The 22,014-nt window shown below is 38.7% G+C and overlaps 1 protein-coding gene across 2 annotated transcripts in view; it reads left to right on the forward strand.

The window, feature by feature from the left end:
* The window catches only part of LOC139762807 (uncharacterized), a 129,728-nt gene extending 118,156 nt beyond the window's left edge, over window positions 1-11,572 (forward strand). For both annotated transcript variants that reach the window (XM_071687965.1, XM_071687971.1), the window contains exons 8-9: window positions 10,795-10,906; window positions 11,255-11,572. In XM_071687965.1, the coding sequence (XP_071544066.1) occupies window positions 10,795-10,906; window positions 11,255-11,420 (278 nt within the window). In that variant the 3' untranslated portion in view covers window positions 11,421-11,572. The remainder of the gene's footprint in view (window positions 1-10,794; window positions 10,907-11,254) is intronic.
* The last annotated feature ends 10,442 nt before the right edge of the window (window positions 11,573-22,014 follow it).

The raw sequence follows: 22,014 nt of genomic DNA on the forward strand, positions 1-22,014 counted from the left end.
AGCATTTATGCATATATATGTGTATATGAGTGGATTGGCCATTCTTCATCTGTTTCCTTGCACTACCTTGCTGATGCGGGAAACAGCAATTAAGTATAGAAAAAATCTAATGATATAGATTTGTGTAAGGTTTTCATATGTATATTATTTCTAAACATTTTATTTGCTGCATAGGATGTACGAAATGATGTACTAAGCCCAACAGGATTTGGATGATTACTGAGTGGCTGAGTTGATAAAATAGGATGTAGGAAGTGGAAACACTGTCAGAGTTACCTGTAGTTGCTTCCTCATTTGCTGCTTGGCTGTTTACTGCATCTGGGGCATTTATATGCCCTGTGCCATACATGGTACACTTTCACTTAGCTATGTTCTGTACCATGTACAGCACAGCAGCCAATGGGTTAATGATTATTATCATTGCCTGTTTTAGGATTTTAAATTGCTTACCTGTTTTACAAGTAAAGCTCATTGTTTTCTTCATAGGAATGTGGCACTCATCACAAAAATGATACAGTAGAGAGGTCTTTTCTTTCAAACTATTCGCCATTTCCCGCATTAGCGAGGTAGCGTTAAGAACAGAGGACTGGGCCTTTGAGGGAATACCCTCACCTGGCCCAATTCTCTGTTCCTTCTTTTGGAAAATTGAAAAAAAAAAAAAAACCGAGAGGGGAGGATTTCCAGCCCCCCGCTCCCTACCCTTTTAGTCGCCTTCTACGACACGCAGGGAATACGTGGGAAGTATTCTTAATCCCCTATCCCCAGGGATAAACAGTAGAGAGGTGTGACTTATAAATAGCTTGAAGAGTTATGCTGATGGTTTGGTGGATTTTGGTGTTTGTCTTAGCACAGATGTCAGATGCGATAGGTTCACCATACATAGGAGTATACCTATTGGCACTGTATACTTGGTAAAAAAGTATCTTCCCACTTTTTTATCTGAAAAACATGATACCACAAATGAAAGATTCTGAGAAATGCCCATTGATCTGGTTTATATTGGCAGCTGTGCTTTCATGTTACTGTAATATATCATCTTTTCTTTGTGATATTGAAGGCTCCAGTTACAGACAAAAGTCCAAATCAAAGCCAGGGCTTGAATGAAATATAGAGAGAATTATGAAAGGGAAAAAGAAAAGACTAGGGAAAGAATTTTCAAATTTGGCAGGAAGTGCAAAACCTGTCCTTTGAAATGTGCCAGGTCATAGTTATTGGGAAAGACATGAGAAGCTTCAACATGTGAGGGGAGAAGGAGATATCAAAGCATCCCACATTTGAGTTGTGATAGCTACACAATGATCATGTGATGCAGTAACTTGCTAAGTATTGTGTGGTCTAGCTAGTGGCATGGGAGCAAAAACCAAAGTAATACCTATAGAACAGGGAAAGTGACTCAACACTGTGGTGCAGGGTAAGGGGGTCAACTATAGAAGTTAGCCTGGGATAGCTTATAAGTTGGATCACTTTTGACTCAACACTATCAAATAAGGAGTCAGAGCTAGAACCTCTCTAAATGTGAGAGCAGTACTCCGTACAAGAATGAATCAACCCGTTGTATAAACAGAGCAACGTTTCAGAAGAGAAGTTTCGATGCCTACACAGGACACCCAGTTTCTTAAGAGGCAGATGTAGGCATTTATGTAATATAGGGTTTCCAGAAAAGAGTGCTTGTTACCAAAGTGGATTTCCAAGAAAGAGTGGATGTTACAGTAGTGGGGTTTCCAGAAAGAGTGGATGTTACAGTAATACCAAGTATGTTCATTAAGTCAAGAGGTGGAATTACAGAACCTTCAAAGGAGAGATGAGAGTTGTGAGGAGAGATGGGTAAAAACTGGGTATCGGAAGTATTAAACTTGACAAGATTTTGTGGCTGATCCATCAACATCCACAGAGATAGATCTGCTAGAGAGAAAGCTGGATGTGAAGGAGCAAATCGAGGGAGGGAAGCCAAAAGAGGGGAGCTTTGAGATGAGACCCTGTTGCCACACCTTGTCAACTTTTCCTGTCATTTGCCAGAATAAAGTTTATATTGATTTCATATTTCAGTGAAAATATTAAGTGGGGCTCCCATAATTGTTTGCAAATTTGTCTCACATTCATGCTTGCCAACCCTACTGGGAGAACATGAATCATATTAATCATTTTGATATTCACTGGGCCCATCCAAGGAAGATACTTTTTTACTGAGTGTACAACCATGTTTTGTGTATTTATCCACCTCAGTGCATAGTTCATGTACATTAGGAAAAGGATGATATTAGTAGATGCTAAAAACATTGTAGGTGGTGGGGTACAGAAACATAGCTAGATTCCAAATTTACCCTTGTACAAAGCTTGAATATATTATTTCATTTCAAATAAATCAAGCTTATGCCCTTTACGTACGATAATGTAGATGCACCCATGTAAAGCTTTATCAGCCATATAAGATAATTTCATTTGTTCCAGAGTCTCATATCCTGCAAAAATTTCTGTCAGAATCATTTTTCTTTATGTAGCATGTATGATTTTTTGGCAGAACCTTAGATTCATGGTGATACTTTTAATTAGATACACATCAATTAATCTTCACCAAAATATTCTTGTGAAGATGAGGCACCTTTTAAGACATGCTCTTACAACAAAAGAGTAGCATAATGCTGTACTTTATGAAAAATGCCCATCATTGTTGGTAGTATAAGTTGAAGTTCTTGTGCTCACTAGCAGCTCAATCTCTACCCCCCATTTTATCTTTTTTTTCAATACCTAGTCAATTATTAGTTCTTGAGTTAAGTGACAGCATACTGAAAAAAGTGTGAAAATATATGAAAAATACAATTTCTATCTTATCTTTATATATCTGTGATGCCTGTTCCCTCTGGGAACTCCCATCAAGTGGTGGCCATGCTAGAAGAGTCTCAACTTATTCCTGTCTTTACATGCCTCTCTCGTATACACCATTCCATGCGTTCTTCCTGTATTTCTCTCCCTCCAGTGTTCCTCCACCCTATTTGCCCATGTCACAGGTGGTGTGCCACTCACACCAGCCCCTTTTATTATACTATCGTACACTCTCCTTGTAAACTCACTGTCTTGCATTCTTTCCACATGCCTAGACCACCTCAAAGCATTACATTTCACCCATTCTACCACTCTGTAGTTCATTCCCTCTGCTTTCCTTGTCATACTACATCTCTCATACATCTCTTCATTTCTTTCTTCATTCCATCTTGTCACACCACATTCTCTTCTCAAATAGCTCATTTTTACAGCCTTTTTTTTTTTTTTTTTTTTTTTTTTTTTTTTTTTTTTACCCCTGTGCCTCATTCCTTGTCCATGTTTTGGCTGCATAGGTCAAGGTTGGGAGGACTGTGCTGCCCCTTAATCCTCTTTTCACTTCCATACTTACACCTCGACCCTTCATTATTCTATTGAGTCTTCTACCCTGTAATGGTCTCTCCCATATCTTTCCTTCCATGTCACCACACTTAGTCAAGACAGCTTTTAGGTACTTATATTGTCTCACTTCTTCCAGTTTTTATCTCCCCCATATCCAAAGGACAATTTAGTACACTTTCTTCTTTCACTATATGGTTTTACAAAATATATACTTTCACTCTGTTTCCTTTCAAACACCATTACTTTTACCTACATTTTACCTTCAATCACCTAGGCTTACACAAATCATAAAACACACTTATAGCCTTCTGCAATTCCTCTTCACTCTCAGCAAACAACACAGTATCATCCTCAAGAAGGCTTGCCACTAGCCACCATATCTCGCCACCACTTTCCATCTCTGCACCCATTTTCCCTAGTTTTGCTTTCAACTCTCTTTACTATATTTTTTACCAAGTACTGTATAGGTTGAATGGTAAGTTGACCCACATGCTAGCATTTCTCAGCTCACTCTTGTTTCTGCACCCACTAGTTGTTCCATCTCTGTCACTTTTTTTTTTAATAACCAAATGAGTTAGATAAGTATGTACCGAAAAGAACTGTGTTGAAAATATATAAGAATACAGTGTACTATATCATAAACTGAATGAAAGTTGAGCTGTCTTACTGAGAGAGCTGACCAGTGTCTGCTAAACTGATTTGGACAAATGTAGAAGATGAGCAAAGAAGAACTTCCACAGAGGATCTACACTTCAGAAGTGGATGGAGTGAGAGGGAAGGGAAGACTAAGGAAGAGATGGAAGGATGTAGTGAAAGAAGCTTGTGGGCGTTGTGGCCTAAATATTCAGTAGGGTGAGAGGCATGCATGGGACAGAGCAGATTGAAGCAATGCGCTATACAGGTGGTGATGTACTGCCAGTGGCTGGACTGAACCAGAGCATGTAAAGTGATCAAGGAAAGCACAGAGTGGCTTTTGGGGCTAGGTTATGGATGGTGGGCTTTGGTTTTGGTGCATCATCGAGACATCTAGAGATTGAAAGTGAGCAAGTTAGGCCTTTTATTTGTCTGTTCCTGGTACTACCTTGCTAAGGCTGAAAGTGGTGAGCAGTTACGAAAAGAATACTTGTAATAATCTTTGTCTGTTTCCTTGCGCCACCTCGCTGATGCAGGAAACGAAAGTTATGTATAATGAATAAATAAATAAATAAATAAGAAAAATACTTTTGATAATCAGTTGCTGTATTCATTAGCTGTTCTAATTTCATTACTCATTTTCTGCATTATTTTTGTGAATATCAAGATAATTTTCAGTCTATTAGCTCGGTAATAACTACTGAAGAGAATTGTTAAGTAGAGTTAGCACACTTATGATTTTTTTCATACTTGATCACGAGTTCCTGTGTAAGTGAGGTAGTGCCAGAAAAAGACAAAGAAAGGCCACATCCACTCACATCCATTATGCTGCTGTCATGTGTTGTGCACTGAAACCACAGCTCCCTATCAACAAGAAGGCCCTACAGACCCTGGATGCTTCAGTTGCCCTAGTGAAGTCCATTGACAGCATGTCGATCTCAGTATACCACATTGCTCCAGTTCACTCTATTCTGTGCACATCTTTTATCTTCCTGCATGTTCAGGCCTCAAATGCTCAAAATCTTTTTCTCCTCATCTTTCCATCTTCAGTTACACTTCCTCATTCTCCTTGTTACCTCCACTTTTGACATATATCCTCCTTATCAACCTTTCCCCGCTCATTTTCTCCATATGTCCAAACCATTTCAGCACAGCCTCATCAGCTCTCTCAATCACACTTTTTTTTTATTTCCACAACTCTCTTACCCTTTCATTTCTCACTCAATCAAACCACCTCACACCATATATTGTCATCATACATCTCATTTCCAATGCATCCACCCTTCTCTGCACAGTTTTTTTTATAGCCCATGGTTTGCCTCCATATAATGCTGTTTGAACTACTGTCCCTTCAAACTTACCCATTTTTTTTCCTCCCAGATACTGAACTCTCTTTTCACACATTCTTCAACTCTCCCAGAACCTTTGCCTACTAATCCACCCTATCATTCACTTCCGCTTCCATGTTTTCATTCTCTACCATGGCCACTCCCAGATATCTAAAACACTTTACTTCCTCAATTTTTCTTCAATGAAACTCACACCCCAACTAACTTGTCCTTCAGCTTAAAGTCTAATAACCTTGATTTTATTCACATTTGCTCTCAATTTTCTACTTTCACACACACTTCCAAAGTCAGTCACCAAGTTCTGCACTTGAATCTACCTCCAGTGCTGTATCATCACCAGACAACATACTCACTTCTTAGGCCTTTTTATCCCCCATAGACTACATACTGCCGCTTTCTACAAGACTTTCGCTCTTACCACCCTTTTCATTCCATCCATAAACAAAGTGAACAACCATCGTGAGATCATACACCCTTTCGTACTTCATCTTTCATTTGGAACCATCCACTATCCCCTCTTCTGCTCATACACATGCCATACACTGTTGATAAAAACCTCTCATATGCTTTCTTCAGATCTATGAATGCCGCATATAAATTCAACCGTTTCTCTAAGTATTTTATACACATTCTTTAAAACAAACACATGATACACACATTCTATGCCACTTCTGAAACCTCAGAGCTCCTCCCCAATCTGAAGCTCTGCTCATGCCTTCACCTTCTCAATCAGTACCCTCCCATACAACTTACCAGATCCACTCAACAGACTTATACATATTAGGTTGGAACACTCATCTTTACCCCCCCCCCTTTCCTTTAAACCGTGGCACTATACATGCATTCCACCAATCCTGAAGCACCTCATTATGATCCATACATTCATTGAAAATCCAAACTAGTCAACACAGTCACCCCCTTTCTTAATAAGTTCAACTGCTATATCATCCACTCCAACTGCCTTGCCACATTTAATATGTAATACTTTCACCACCTTCTCTTTCATCATCATACCACTCTCCATGACTCTCACTTTGCATACCATCCTGACCCAGATTCCCAACATCTGTCATCAAATTCATTCAACAATCCATCAAAATATTCACTCTATTAAGATATCAAAATTTTTCTCTCAAATGTGTATAACATTTTGCTTGCAGTGTCTTTCAGACATTTATTGCTGTACAATAATGCCAAGCCATGAGATCTTATTCTTATATGATAAACAGCATTTATTTGTATGTGACATGATGAGTGCAGTACAACTGAACTTATAGGATTTGTTTTGACTTGAGAAATTTATCCTCTATGATGCAAAGTGTGAACCAGATTGGTGTTCCTGGTTGGCTGTTTGGGATCTAAACTTATTAACTGCCAGGGTCATTAAAGCCACCAGCATCAAGCTTCATCCACCAAATAAGAATTTTTAACATCTTTAGGTGATAAGGATGATCTTCAGATCGCATGCACTCTCATTACACTCTTATTATACAAGTATTTTAGAATCACATGTGCTCTCATTACACTTATTATACAAGTAGACTATGAACTTTATTACCAGTAGAGAGTTTTTTTGAAAAATGTTAATTTAGAGTAACTTTAGGCCATAAAAAGACAGTAAGTGAGAAACTTGTTAGAAAAGATGTAAGGAAGTTGTGGATGAATAGATTAGGCTAAGTGATGAAATTGCGAATGTTTATAGTATACAAAAGCTTCAGAAATTTTGATACAGAAGAGAAGTTCAAGAGATGGGACATTTAAGTTTAGGATTCTGTTGGTAATTACATTATTTTCATATTATTATACTCAGTTGCCGTCTCCCATGTTAGCAAGGTAGCGCAAGGAACATATGAAAGAATAGCCCAACCCACCCACATAGACATGTATATAAATAAATGCCCACACACGTACATATACATACCAAAACATTTCAATGTATACATGCATACACATAGACAGACATAAACATATATACACATGTCCACATTTATACTTACTTCTTTCATCCATTTCCATTGCCACCCCACCACACATGGAAAACAGCACCCCCCTCCCCCCCTCGTGTGCACGAGGTAGCGCTAGGAAAAGACAACAAAGACCATATTCATTCACACTCAGTCTCTAGCTGTCATGTGTAATGCTCCCTTTTCACATCCAGGCCCCACAAAACTTTCCATGGTTTACCCTTGACACCCTGGTTCAATCCATTGACAGCACATCGACCCCAGCATACCACATCGTTCCAGTTCACTCTATTCCTTGCACGCCTTTCACCCTCCTGTATGTTCAGGCCCTGATTGCTCAAAATCTTTTTCACTCCATCCTTCCACCTCCAATTTGGTCTCCCACTTCTCTATGTTCCATCCACCTCTGACACATATATCCTCTTTGTCAATCTTTCCTCCCTTATTCTCTCCATGTGACCAAACCATTTCCATACACCCTCTCCTGCTCTCTCAACCACTCTTTTTATTACCACACATCTCTCTTACTCTTTCATAGCTTACTCTATCAAACCACCTCACACCACATATTGTCCTCAAACATTTCATTTCCAACACATCCACCATCCTCCGCACAACCCTATCTATAGCCCATGCTTTGCAACCATATAACACTGTTGGAACCACTATTCCTTCAAGCATACCCATTTTTGTTCTCTAAGATAACGTTCTTGCCTTCCGCACATTCTTCAGTGCTCCCAGACTTCGCCTCCTCCCCCACCCTGTGACTTCCATGGTTCCTCCCGCTGCTGAGTCCACTCCCATGTATCTAAAACACTTCACTTCCTCCAGTCTTTCTCCATTCAAACTTACCTCCCAGTTAACTTGTCCCTCAACCCTACTGAACTTAATTACCTTGCTCGTATTCACATTTACTCTCAGCTGTCTTCTTTCACACACTTTACCAAACTCAGTCACCAACTTCTGCAGTTTCTCATCCAAATCAGCCACCAGTGCGAACAACAACTGACTCACTTCCCAAGCTCTCATCCACAACAGACTGCATACTTGCCCCTCTCTCCAAAACTCTTGCTTTCACCTCCCTAACAACCCCATCCATAAACAAATTAACCATGGAGACATCATGCCCCCCTGCTGCAAACCAACACTGGAAACCAATCACTTTCCTCTCTTCCTGCTCGTACACATGCCTTACATCCTCGATAAAAACTTTTCACTGCTTCTAGCAACTTACCTTCCACACCATATACTCTTAATACCTTCCACAAAGTATCTCTGTCAACTCTGTCATATGCCTTCTCCAGATCCATAAATGCTACATACAAATCCATCTGTTTTTCAAAGTATTTCTCACATACATTCTTCAAAGCAAGCACCTGATCCACACATCCTCTACCACTTCTGAAGCCACACTGCTCTTCCTCAATCTGATGCTCCTGTACATGCCTTTACTTTCTCAATATAATTTCCCAAGAATACTCAACAAACCTATATCTCGGTAATTTGAACATTCACCTTTATCCCCATTGCCTTTATACATTGGCATTATATATGCATTCCGCCAATCCTCATGCACTTCACAATGAACCATACATACATTGAATATCCTTACCAACCAGTCAGCAACACAGTCACTTCCTTTTTTAATAAATTCCATTGCAATACCATCCAAACCCACCACCTTGCCAGCTTTCATCTTCTGTAAAGCTTTCACTACCTCTTCTCTGTTTACCAAACCATTTACCCCTGACCCTCTCACTTCGCACTCCACCTCAACCAAAACACCATGTGCCACTCTTATCATCAAACACATTCAACAAACCTTCAAAATACTCACAATATCTTCTCACTTCACCACTACTTGTTATTACCTCCCCATTTGCCCCCTCCACCAATGTTCCCATTTGTTCTCTTGTCTTACGCACTTTATTTACCTCCTTACAAAACATCTTTTTATTCTCCCTAAAATTTAATGATACTTTCTCACCCCAACTCTCATTTGTCCTCTTTTTCACCTTTTGCACCTTTCTCTTGACTTCCTGCCTCTTTCTTTTATATATCTTCCAGTCATTCGCACTACTTCCCTGCAAAAATCATCCAGACGCCTCTCTCTTCTCTTTCACTAACAATCTTACTTCTTCAGCCCACCACTCACTACCCTTTGTAATCTCCCCACCTCCCAGCTTTCTCATGCCACAAGCATCTTTTATGCAAGCCATCACTGCTTCCCTAAATACATTCCATTCCTCTCCCACTCCCCTTACATCATTTGCTTTCACCTTCTTCCATTCTGCACTCAATCTCTCCTGGTACTTCCTCACACGTCTCCTTTCCACGCTCACTTACTCTCACCACTCTCTTCACCCCAACATTCTCTCTTCTTTTCTGAAAACCTCTACAAATCTTCACCTTTGCCTCCAGAAGATAATGATCAGACATCCCTCCAGTTGCCCCTCTCAGCAGATTAACATCCAAAAGTCTCTCTTTCACACGCCTATCAATTAACACGTAATCCAGTAACGCTCTCTGGCCATCTCTCCTACTTACGTACATATACTTATTTATATCTCTCTTTTTAACCCAGGTATTCCCAATCACCAGTCCTTTTTCAGCTCACAAATCTACAAGCTCTTCACCATTTCCATTTACAACACTGAACACCCCATGTACACCAATTATACCCTCAACTGCCACATAACTCACCTTTGCATTCAAATCACCCATCACAATAACCCGATATCTTGCATCAAAGCTGCTAACACACTCACTCAGCTGCTCCCAAAACACTTGCCTCTCACGATCTTTCCTCTCATGACCAGGTGCAAAGGCACCAATAATCACCCATCTCTCTCCATCCACTTTCAGTTTTACCCATATCAATCTAGAGTTTACTTTCTTACACTCTATCACATACTCCCACAACTCCTGCTTCAGGAGTATTGCTTCTCCTTCTTTTGCTCTTGTCCTCTCACCAACCCCTGACTTTACTCCCAAGACATTCCCGAACCACTCTTCTCCTTTACCCTTAAGCTTCGTTTCACTCAGAGCCAAAACATCCAGGTTCTTTTCCTCAGACATACTATGGATCTCTCCTTTTTTCTCATCTTGGTTACATCCACACACATTTAGACACCCCAACCTGATCCTTCAAGGAGGATGAGCACTCCTAGCATGACTCCTTCATCTGTTTCCCCTTTTAGAAAGTTAAAATATAAGGAGGGGAGGGTTTCTAGCCTCCCGCTCCCATCCGCTTTAGTCGCTTTCTACAACATGTGGGGAATGCGTGGGAAGTATTCTTTCTCGCCTATCCCTAGGGTTGGTAGTTGGTAGTTATTTTGATGATATAATGTATTTGCAAGATTTGTATATCTTTGTCACTACATATCATCTTATATATTCATTTTATAAAACACTGATTGTAATTCATCATACACACTTAGTTATAGTCTTATATATTACTTGCGTATTAGAGTTGGCAACTGAGGTACGTGAGAACTTCTCAGAGTTGTACAGACAGCGACGTCAGTTTGAGTTGCAACATAACAGCCAGCACATGCCACTTCCATGGCTCAAAAACTTCAGGTTAGTCATCCATGTAATATTCATGCATGATCTTTTGATATTCATTTCTTTTTTATTATTATTATATCAAATTCATCTTTACATAAGAAGCTGACCCTTCAAATGTATGAGTGGTAAGATTCATACTTATGAATTAAGAAAACTATATTTTTCCTTCAGACACATACTTATAGTGTCTTTTGAATATTCATTTCTTTACATTATTGCCAAGCCACAAGATCTTATTCTTTGCAGCCTGCTGTTATATTTACAAGTTTCCACTTAAATGTTAGAAAACTGTTTGATAGATTCATGCTAACACATGTAACACAGACAATAGAAACAGTTTCATTTATCATAAATTTCCAGATTAAGATATACTCATCAAGATGGACACAGCTGGATCGAAAGAGCAGGGGGCTGGTGGACAGTGATGTGGATGATGTCTTTAAATATTTTAGGTATTGGAATTTTATTGTATCTTGGGAGACCTGTGAAGGATGAGCAAGATCTTCATGTGCATCCAGATTCTTGAATGCTTGTAGAATCATAGAATCAACATATTTTTTGGAACTATTGTTAAGCAGTGTTCTTGAGGGCATGTATGTGTAAACGATAAACAGAAAATAAAAGTGAAAAAAAAATTACAGACAAAGGCGAATAAACTTGCTATTTTCATTCCAAAAAGAAGCTAAACAATATTGCAAATATAATCAAGATGATTATACAAGGGAGTTGTAGCACCATACATTTAGATAAACTGATCATTATTACATGGGCTTAAATATTTCTGGAGTATTTCAGCTAGGATAGTGAAATTAAAGCAAATAAGTTGAGAGGATGGCAGATTGCTAGAAACTTAAAAAGAATGACAGAACTAATAAATGTGTCTTTGATTGTGGTAATGATCTTGAGATTGAAGGTGTGCAATTTACGATATATTATGTGCTCATAAAAGCAGGTCTCTGATAGAATGCCTAATAAACTGCAGGTAGTTCAGATGGATATCCTAAGATGAATGACATGTTGAGGAATGAGGAAATGTGAGAAAATGAGGGGGGAAATACAGCTTGGGAAAAAATAGTTGACATGTTAAAATGCAGAGTACTGAGATTATTTCCACAAAGACTACATATTACATATTACCGCATATTACAGATCATGTATGACAAAAAGAAGAATCCATAACAAGAGAGCTTTTAGGGCAGTGATTATTGACATAAGTTTTGTACAAAATTTGATAGATGTGTTGCTTAAGAAAGATGTAAAGGAATAAGATAGATACAATATTAAAGATTAAAACATGAGATTCATGTTGATATTTGTTGAAGAACATAAACAATTTTTATTGGTGACTTTGAAACATAGACACACAAAATTGAGATGACAGCAAAATGATTTGGTATAAATGACAGAGTTAGATTAGTGCATTGACTGGAATAGATATACACATTTTTAAGAGAATGGTAGACTAATAAACACAGATTAGCATTAGCATAGCTCTATTTTGTTACAAAAAGGCAATTATTGTGCCATTCAAGATACAGTGCATTGTTTGTAATATGAGATGTCCATTATGCACAATGTACAGTGTATATTATTTGTAAGTGATTTCTAGGCATTAACTAAGGTGAATGATACCAAAAATGTTTGTAAAGGATATGTTATGATTATGATAACGTAACAGAAATATTTCTCTTAAAATTTCATACGTATAGCTGTAAGATAATAGACTTTGTTTAGTTTGAAGTTCAGAAGTTAATAAGCCATTGTGTATTTAGTTAGGCATTGAATTCTTACATATTTTAACGTAGATTTAAAGACAAGACTTTTCTACACATTTTTATGCGATTCTGCAGTTTATTCCATACCCCTTTTGTCTTTGATTTTGATAGCATTTTCAGATTTTTTTTGTATTTGGTAAAAAGTAATTATTTTTTAGTCTCACAGAATACAGATGGTTACACTCATATAATTGCATTTGTGATAAAAAGGATGGTTTGTAATTGTAGTTGACAATGGTAAATATTTAAATATTACCAAGTAGCCAAGTAGATACATATGTCATCAAAATTTAGGAGGTTCTGTTACTTAAACAAAACAGAAGAACTGTGACTCAGAAAAGATTTATGAGGTCTTTTTTCTTTCCTTTCATACTTGGCCTCCATTTTCCATTTTAGCAAAGTAACGTCAGGAACACATGAGGAATGGCCACATCCACTCACATCCATTTTCTAGCTATCATGTGTAATGCACTGAAACCACAGCTCCCTATCCACAGCCCAACCCTTCCATGGTTTACCTGGACACTTCATGCCCTGGTTCAGTCCATAACAATATCTCTCCCCCTGTATACCACGTTATTCCGGTTCACTGTACCCCTGCACACCCTCCACCCTCCTGTATGTTCAGACTTCCATTGTTTAAAATCCATCTTGCAGCATGCTTCCATCTCCAGTTTGGTCCTTCTGTTCTGTTTTCCTCCTCTTCTGACTTACATATATGTCCAAACCATTTCAGCATCCTGGTCTTCAGCTCTCTTAAACATACTCTTTTTACTACCACTTCTTTCTCATACCTTTTCATTACTTACTTAATCAAACCACCTCACACCACATATTGTCCTGAAACATTTCATTTCCAACACACCAACCATCCTGCACAGTCTTTTTTAAAGCCCATGCCTTGGGACTACTATACCTTTAAACAAACCCATTTTTGCCCTCACAAATAATGATCTTTCCACACATTCTTCAGTGCTACCAGAACCTTCACCCCCTCACTTTCACTTCCATGGTTCCATTTGCTGCCATGTCCACTACCAGGTATCTAAAATACTTCACTTCCTCCAGTTTTCTATGTTCAGACTCACTCCCCAACTAAACTGTCCCTTAACTCTGCTAAAGCTAATAACCTTGCTTTTATTCACATTTATTCTCAGCTTCTTCCTTTCACATACTCTTCCAAATAGTCAGCAACTTTTGCAATTTCACAGTCGAATCTGCCACCACTGTTGTATCATCAGTAAGCAACTGACTCATTTCCCAGGCCCTTTCATCCCCTACAGACTACATACTTGTCCTTCTCTCCAAGATTCTTTTATTCACCTCCCTCACCACCCCATCCATAAACAATTTGCCCCTCTTTTTCAACCCTGCATCTTCCTTTTGACCTCCTGCCACTTTCCTTTATACATTCCCCAGGCATTTGCACTCCATCCTTGTAATTACCACCCAAATGCCTCCTTTTTCTTGTTCAATAGCAACTTTCTTCATCCCACCATTCACAGCCCTTTCTAATCTGCCTGCCTCCAACCTTTTGCATGCCACATGCATCTCATGCACATTCCAGCTCTGCTTCCATGATTACCTCCCATTCCCCACTCACTCCCCACTGCTTCCTTCACTCTCACCCTTTACCATTCTACTCTCAGCCTCTCCCGGTATTTCTTCATACAAGTCTCTTTTCCAAGTGCACTTACTTTCACCACTCTCCTCTCACTGATATTGTTTCCTCTTTTCCTAAAACCTCCACAAATCTTCACCTTTACTTCCACAAGATAGTGATCTGACATCCCACCAGCTGCATTTCTCAGCACATTTACATCCAAAAGTCTCTTTTACGTACCTTATTTATTGATATATTCATTATATTTTGTCGCTGTCTCCTGCGTTAGCGAGGTAGCTCAAGGAAACAGACGAAAGTGGCCCAAAACACCCACATACATATGTATATACATACACGTCCACACACGCACATATACATACCTACACATCTCAACATATACATATATATACACAGTCAGACATATACATATATACTCATATGCATAATTCATACTGTCTTCCCTTATTCATTCCCGTCGCAACCCCGCCACAAATGAAATGACAACCCTCTTCCCCCGCATGTGCACGAGGTAGCACTAGGAAAAGACAACAAAGGCCACATTCGTTCACACTCAGTCTCTAGCTGTCATGTATAATGCACCGAAACCACAGCTCCCTTTCCACATCCAGGCCCCACAAAACTTTCCATGGTTTACCCCTGATGCTTCACATGCCCTGATTCAATCCATTGACAGCATGTCGACCCCAGTATACCACATCGTTCCAATTCCCTCTATTCCTTGCACGCCTTTCACCCTCCTGCATGTTCAGGCTCCAATCACTCAAAATTTTTTTCACTCCATCTTTCTACCTCCAATTTGGTCTCCCACTTCTCCTCGTTCCCTCTACCTCTGACACTTATATCCTCTTTGTCAATCTTTCCTCACTCATTCTGTCCATGTGACCAAACCATTTCAAAACACCCTCTTCTGCTCTCTCAACCACACTCTTTTTTATTACCACACATCTCTCTTACCCTTTCACTTACTCGTTCAAACCACTTCACTCCACATATTGTCCTCAAACATCTCATTTCCAACACATCCACCCTTTGCTGCACATCTCTGTCTATAGCCCACGCCTTGCAACCATAGAACATTGTTGGAACCACTATTCCTTCAAACATACCCATTTTTGCTTTTTGAGATAATGTTCTCGCCTTCCACACATTCTTCAACACTCCCAGAATTTTCACCCCCTCCCCAACCCTATGATTCACTTCCGCTTCCATGGTTCCATCCGCTGCCAAATCCACTCCCAGATATCTAAAACACTTCACTTCCTCTAGTTTTTCTCCATTCAAACGTACCTCCCAATTGACTTGTCCCTCATCCCTACTGTACCTAATAACCTTGCTCTTATTCACATTTACTCTCAGCTTTCTTCTTTCACATACTTTACCAAACTCAGTCACCAGTTTCTGCGGTTTCTCACCTGCATCAGCTACCAGGGCTGTATTATCAGCGAACAACAACTGACTCGCTTCCCAAGCTCTCTCATCCACAACTGACTGCATACTTGCCCCTTTCTCCAAAACTCTTGCATTTCCCACCCTAACAACCCCATCCATAAACAAATTAAACAACTATGGAGACATCATGCACCCCTGCCCCAAACCGACATTCACTGAGAACCAATCACTTTCCTCTCTTCCTACTCGTACACATGCCTTACATCCTTGATAAAAACTTTTCACTGCTTCTAACAACTTGCCTCCCACACCGTATATTCTTAATACCTTCCACAGAGCATCTCTATCAACTCTATCATATGCCTTCTCCAGATCCTAAATGCTACACACAAATCCATTTGCTTTTCTAAGTATTTCTCACATACATTTTTCAAAGCAAACATCTGATCCACACATCCTTTACCACTTATGAAACCACACTGCTCTTTTCCAAGTGCACTTACTTTCACCACTCTCTTCTCACTGATATTGTTTCCTCTTTTCCTAAATCCTCTACAAACCTTCACCTTTACTTCTGCAAGATAGTGATCTGACATCCCACCAGCTGCCCTTCTCAGCACATTTACATCCAAAAGTCTCTTTTACATACCTATCAATTAATATATAATCCAGTAATGCCTGCTGACTGTCTTTCCTACTCACATGCATATACTTGTATATGCCCCTCTTTTTAAACCCAGTATTCCTAATCACTAGTCCTTTTTCAGCACACAACTCTACCAGCTGTTCATCGTTTCCATTCATAATACTGGCTGCTCCATTCCCCCCAATTATACCCTCAACTTCCACATCACTCACTTTCATATTCAACTCACCCATCACTAATACCTGGTCTCTTGCATCAAAACTGCTGACACACTCATTCAATGCTTCCAAAACCCTTGCCTCTCATGATTTTTCTTCTCATGGCCTGGTGCATAAGCAATAATAGCCACCTATCTCTCGCCATCCATTTTCATTTTTATCCACATCAATCTAGAATTCACTTCCTTACACTCTTTCACACACTCCCACAACTCTTGCTTCAGAAACAGTGATCTTCCTTTCTTATCTCTTACCTCTCACCAATCCCTGACTTTACTCCCAAGACATTTCCAAACCACTCTTCCCCTTTACCCTTGAATTTTGTTTCACTGAGCCAGAACATCCAAGTTTCTTTCTTTAAACATACCATGTATCTCTCTTCTTATCTTGGTTACATCCACACACATTTAGACACTCTTGTCTGAGCTTTCAAGGAGGATGAGCACTCCCTGCTTGGCTCATTCTTCTGTGCCATCTTTTAGAAATTGAAATACAAGGGGGTGGGGGGGACCAGCTCCCCACACCCTCCCCCTCATGCTGGGAATGAGGTGTGCCTATGTTTGTCAGCTTGATGCTTGAAGCAGAAATAGCAATCAGTTAAGTAAGATTTTTCACTTATCATGTACCTTGAATTCCATAATGATAGTTTCTGGAGTGATGTGTCATGATTGATACTTTCAAATGTTTTGCAAAGCTCAGTGAATACAGTTGCAGGGATACTGTTTCTGATCAGATCAGAGTAAATAACCTGATATAGCTAGGTTTTGTTTTGGAGATGTTTGGTTTAGGAAAGATCCAAATTGATTAGGTTGCATGTCAAATGTAGTATATATATGAATATGATCTAAAATCTTTGGTCTTGTCAAACTATGCCTGCTTGAGGTTACACCTTTAGTGAAAGGTTGTCTTTGTTGAGGCTGTATCATTGTCATGTAACAGAATAGAGCACAGTCTCTTCAAAGATTTTTTCATTTCAAAGGAGTCTGTCATGTGCCTGCAACTGATTGTAGCACAGCCTTGAAGCTACAAGAGCTCCTGGGCAAGGGATGTTTGGACATACCACCCCCAAACAAAAATAGGGGTCCTGGGTTGTTAATATAATGATAATCTGAAATTTATAATATATCAACTTTTGAAATACTTTTGATGTATGTAAAGAGATCAGTTGATATTTGATCATGCTTGTATGATTGCCATTTTTAAGTATTGGTGTTCTTGCAGCTTTCAGTGTGCTGTGGAAAAAAGTTATCATTGGTAGATTCCCTTAATAAGGCTGAAATTTGAGAAGAGGTATTGTGATAGGAAAATTTAAAAACTGTACCTGCTTTTAATCCCGACCATTTGTTATGATTTTCAAGTCTAAAAGTGCTTTTGATACCTCTTCATTTGTTGAAGTAAGCTACAGAAATTGCTGGTAAGTGTCAGTTAGTTACAGCACTTTTTTCTTTGGAAAAGTACTGAAGGGATTACATTAATGTTTAACCCTATGGAGGTAAAAAATTACTTAAATAGGTAGCCACCTCTGTTTGATCTTTTTAGGTTTGCATGGTTTCTTTTTGATTCAGTATTAGATCATATATTTTCTTTATGTATACTTTTTACTGTTATACATGATACTTTGTGTTTGTAAAATTGCTACTTGGCAATTATTGATAATTACCAGTACTACCCGCCTGGGTATCAGGAGGGTTAGTGACATCTGCTTAGTGAGCTTGCACTTTAGTGGTTGTCAAGTTACACTCCTCTGACCCAGGTAGCTGTATTTTCTTTCTGCCTCACTAACATATGGACTACTGGCATTCAGTCCACAAACATACAATCTCTCCTTGTCATTGTAACACTTAACACTTAAGCTCATTCTTCAGTACTCTAGATTTTCCTGCAGTGAGCACTATTTGCAAGCCCTGCCTTTTGGCAAAATGGTAGTAGTAGATAGAAACATTTGGTAGAAGTAGTAGGTAGGAGCATTAGATAGTAGTCATTAGGAACATTAGGTGGAGCCTCTGCAAACACTCTGCTAGACTTGCCTTCTGCCAGTGTTCTGTTAAGGGTGGGGCACTAAAGCTATGAAGCAGCACTAGAGTTCTTTAGTTATGGAGACTCTGTTGCCATGGCCACCGCTTTGAGGGAGTTCCAATTGGAACAGGCATTAGAGATATAGATAGTATTATTTTACATAGAAGCAAAAATTAGTTAGTAATCCTAATCAGAATTCTTTGGCATTGTTATGTTTGGACTTCATAAATTTAAGAATTGAATCAGTAAAGCCAGGTTTATGTAGTCTTTTTATAATTACATGTTTGGTGAAAAGTGGATTGTGTTTGTTAAAATTCCATCTTACACCATTATCCAGGCTCCATGACTTAAACTGTTTGAATATTATGTAATCTTAATTATATAGTGTCTGGTGTATGAAATGTCAGTTAAAGAATGTGGAGTAATAGCAAGTGGTACTGTTATCAATGATAATGCCAATCATTTACAGATTGTAGTGTTGGTTTGTAAATGATCAAAGGTGGAGGTAGCCACAGGTGAGATCCTGGTTGGTTGGGTTTGGTGGATAGTGAAGGCATGACTTTATGACACTAGTAACTTCTTGTTAGTGGGATTTGTGCAGCCAATGCTGAATTCTCTAGAAATAAGAGTTTTGTCATTATGATTTTCAGGAAGCAGGATTTTTTTTATATTATCAGTAAACTTGTATCCACACATATGACCCAACCTGGTTGCTCAAAGTTTGCATAGATGTAGTCATTCAGCTGTTTTGTTACAGTTTGTGATAACAAAGGGTACATTTTAAATCTTTTGTACATATTTGCTCTTTCTTAGATGAGCAAGGTAACACCAGGAATAGATGACTTAGTCTTAGAGGGGAAAACTTCACTGGGGTCTTTCATGTTTCTTGTTTTGGAAAGTAATATATGAGGAGAGGACTTCCAGGCTCCTGCCCCACTTAGTCACCTGTGACACACAGGGGTTAAGTAGGCAGTATGCTTTCTTCCAAATTCCTCGGGATAGCATGTTATATAATTCATATGATTTAATTCAGTATTGTTTCATAAAATTCATTTCTTTTAATTGTGTATTGATGTAAAACAACAAATTATACAGATTTGGAAATTATAAGTTACAAGTTATGTGTTATGTTACTGAATATGTTTAAATTCACATTTTCTTGCATGAATTGGTAAAAATTTTTTTACTCTACTGTATTTAAAACATGCAGTACTACATATACTTATAACTTAGGATCACATAGTTAGCAAGAAGTTTGTTTTATGATAATGTAAAAGTGCACATAATGATGAAGTGATTGGAAGTTGTAATTCTTAGGGAACATTGTATTTGATTGGGATCTCAGTGGGCAAGTGAAAGTGGAGATACAAAAATACCAAATATGATTGGAAAAACAGAGTGAAAGCTTACACATGTGGAAGGGAAAATTCACTGGACTTGTTTGTGGAAGCTTGCTGGTACTGTGGTGTGTGGAGGAGCTATACAGTATGGTAAATACTTATGTTCTGATCACACTTATTGGACATAATGTATGTTTCAGTTTTGCTGAATCAATCACCATTAAAGAATTACTTCAGAAAAGTATGATTCACATTGGATGTAAGATATGTACTTGCTTAAGCTGTCCCAGGACCCATTTTATGGGGCTTCCCTGGTGCTCAGGCAGTCAACCACATCCACCTGCTAGAAACACAGGTCAAGAAGCATGATGTGTGGTTGTCTTCGTAGTGTATGTGCAGGGTAGCTGAGGAGCAGGTGATTTGTGTCTTCAGTGAGGAAGCTGCATTTTGGGTGTTAGGGATTCTGTGAAATGTTAAACCAGTGTTTGTAATGTTGAAGAGATGGATAGTATCTAGATTGCAGACAACAAAATGCAGCTAGTAATTGCCTTGGAAGCATAGTTTTAAATAGGTGTATGGCTCATGTGTAATGCTGAAGTGAGGTTTTTGTTTGCGTTTGAAGGTTGATGGGTGGTAATATAGTGGCATGGATAGGAGAGTGTTAGTGCTTTTGCATGAAGATGAGTGCTAAATGTTTTGAGGTAAGATCATATTGGAAATTGTTTTGTTGTGCAGTTGTTAAATGTTTGAATTTGTAAAGCAGCCAGTGATTTGTCTGTGTTATGTTGGAAATTATAAGTTACAAGTTATGTGTTATGTTACTGAATATGTTTTAAATTCACATTTTCTTGCATGAATTGGTAATAAATTCTTTACTCTACTGTATTTAAAACATGCAGTACTACATATACTTATAACTTAGGATCACATAGTTAGCAAGAAGTTTGTTTTATGATAATGTAAAAGTGCACATAATGATGAAGTGATTGGAAGTTGTAATTCTTAGGGAACATTGTATTTGATTGGGATCTCAGTGGGCAAGTGAAAGTGGAGATACAAAAATACCAAATATGATTGGAAAAACAGAGTGAAAGCTTACACATGTGGAAGGGAAAATTCACTGGACTTGTTTGTGGAAGCTTGCTGGTACTGTGGTGTGTGGAGGAGCTATACAGTATGGTAAATACTTATGTTCTGATCACACTTATTGGACATAATGTATGTTTCAGTTTTGCTGAATCAATCACCATTAAAGAATTACTTCAGAAAAGTATGATTCACATTGGATGTAAGATATGTACTTGCTTAAGCTGTCCCATACCATTTTATGGGGCTTCCCTGGTGCTCAGGCAGTCAACCACATCCACCTGCTAGAAACACAGGTCAAGAAGCATGATGTGTGGTTGTCTTCGTAGTGTATGTGCAGGGTAGCTGAGGAGCAGGTGATTTGTGTCTTCAGTGAGGAAGCTGCATTTTGGGTGTTAGGGATTCTGTGAAATGTTAAACCTGTGTTTGTAATGTTGAAGAGATGGATAGTATCTAGATTGCAGACAACAAAATGCAGCTAGTAATTGCCTTGGAAGCATAGTTTTAAATAGGTGTATGGCTCATGTGTAATGCTGAAGTGAGGTTTTTGTTTGCGTTTGAAGGTGTGATGGAGGGGTAATATAGTGGCATGGATAGGAGAGTGTTAGTGCTTTTGCATGAAGATGAGTGCTAAATGTTTTGAGGTAAGATCATATTGGAAATTGTTTTGTTGTGCAGTTGTTAAATGTTTGAATTTGTAAAGCAGCCAGTGATTTGTCTGTGTTATTTCTTTAACATGCAGTACTACATATACTTATAACTTAGGATCACATAGTTAGCAAGAAGTTTGTTTTATGATAATGTAAAAGTGCACATAATGATGAAGTGATTGGAAGTTGTAATTCTTAGGGAACATTGTATTTGATTGGGATCTCAGTGGGCAAGTGAAAGTGGAGATACAAAAATACCAAATATGATTGGAAAAACAGAGTGAAAGCTTACACATGTGGAAGGGAAAATTCACTGGACTTGTTTGTGGAAGCTTGCTGGTACTGTGGTGTGTGGAGGAGCTATACAGTATGGTAA

This window comes from Panulirus ornatus, chromosome 3 (assembly GCF_036320965.1).
Source record: "Panulirus ornatus isolate Po-2019 chromosome 3, ASM3632096v1, whole genome shotgun sequence".
Lineage (NCBI taxonomy): Eukaryota > Metazoa > Arthropoda > Malacostraca > Decapoda > Palinuridae > Panulirus > Panulirus ornatus.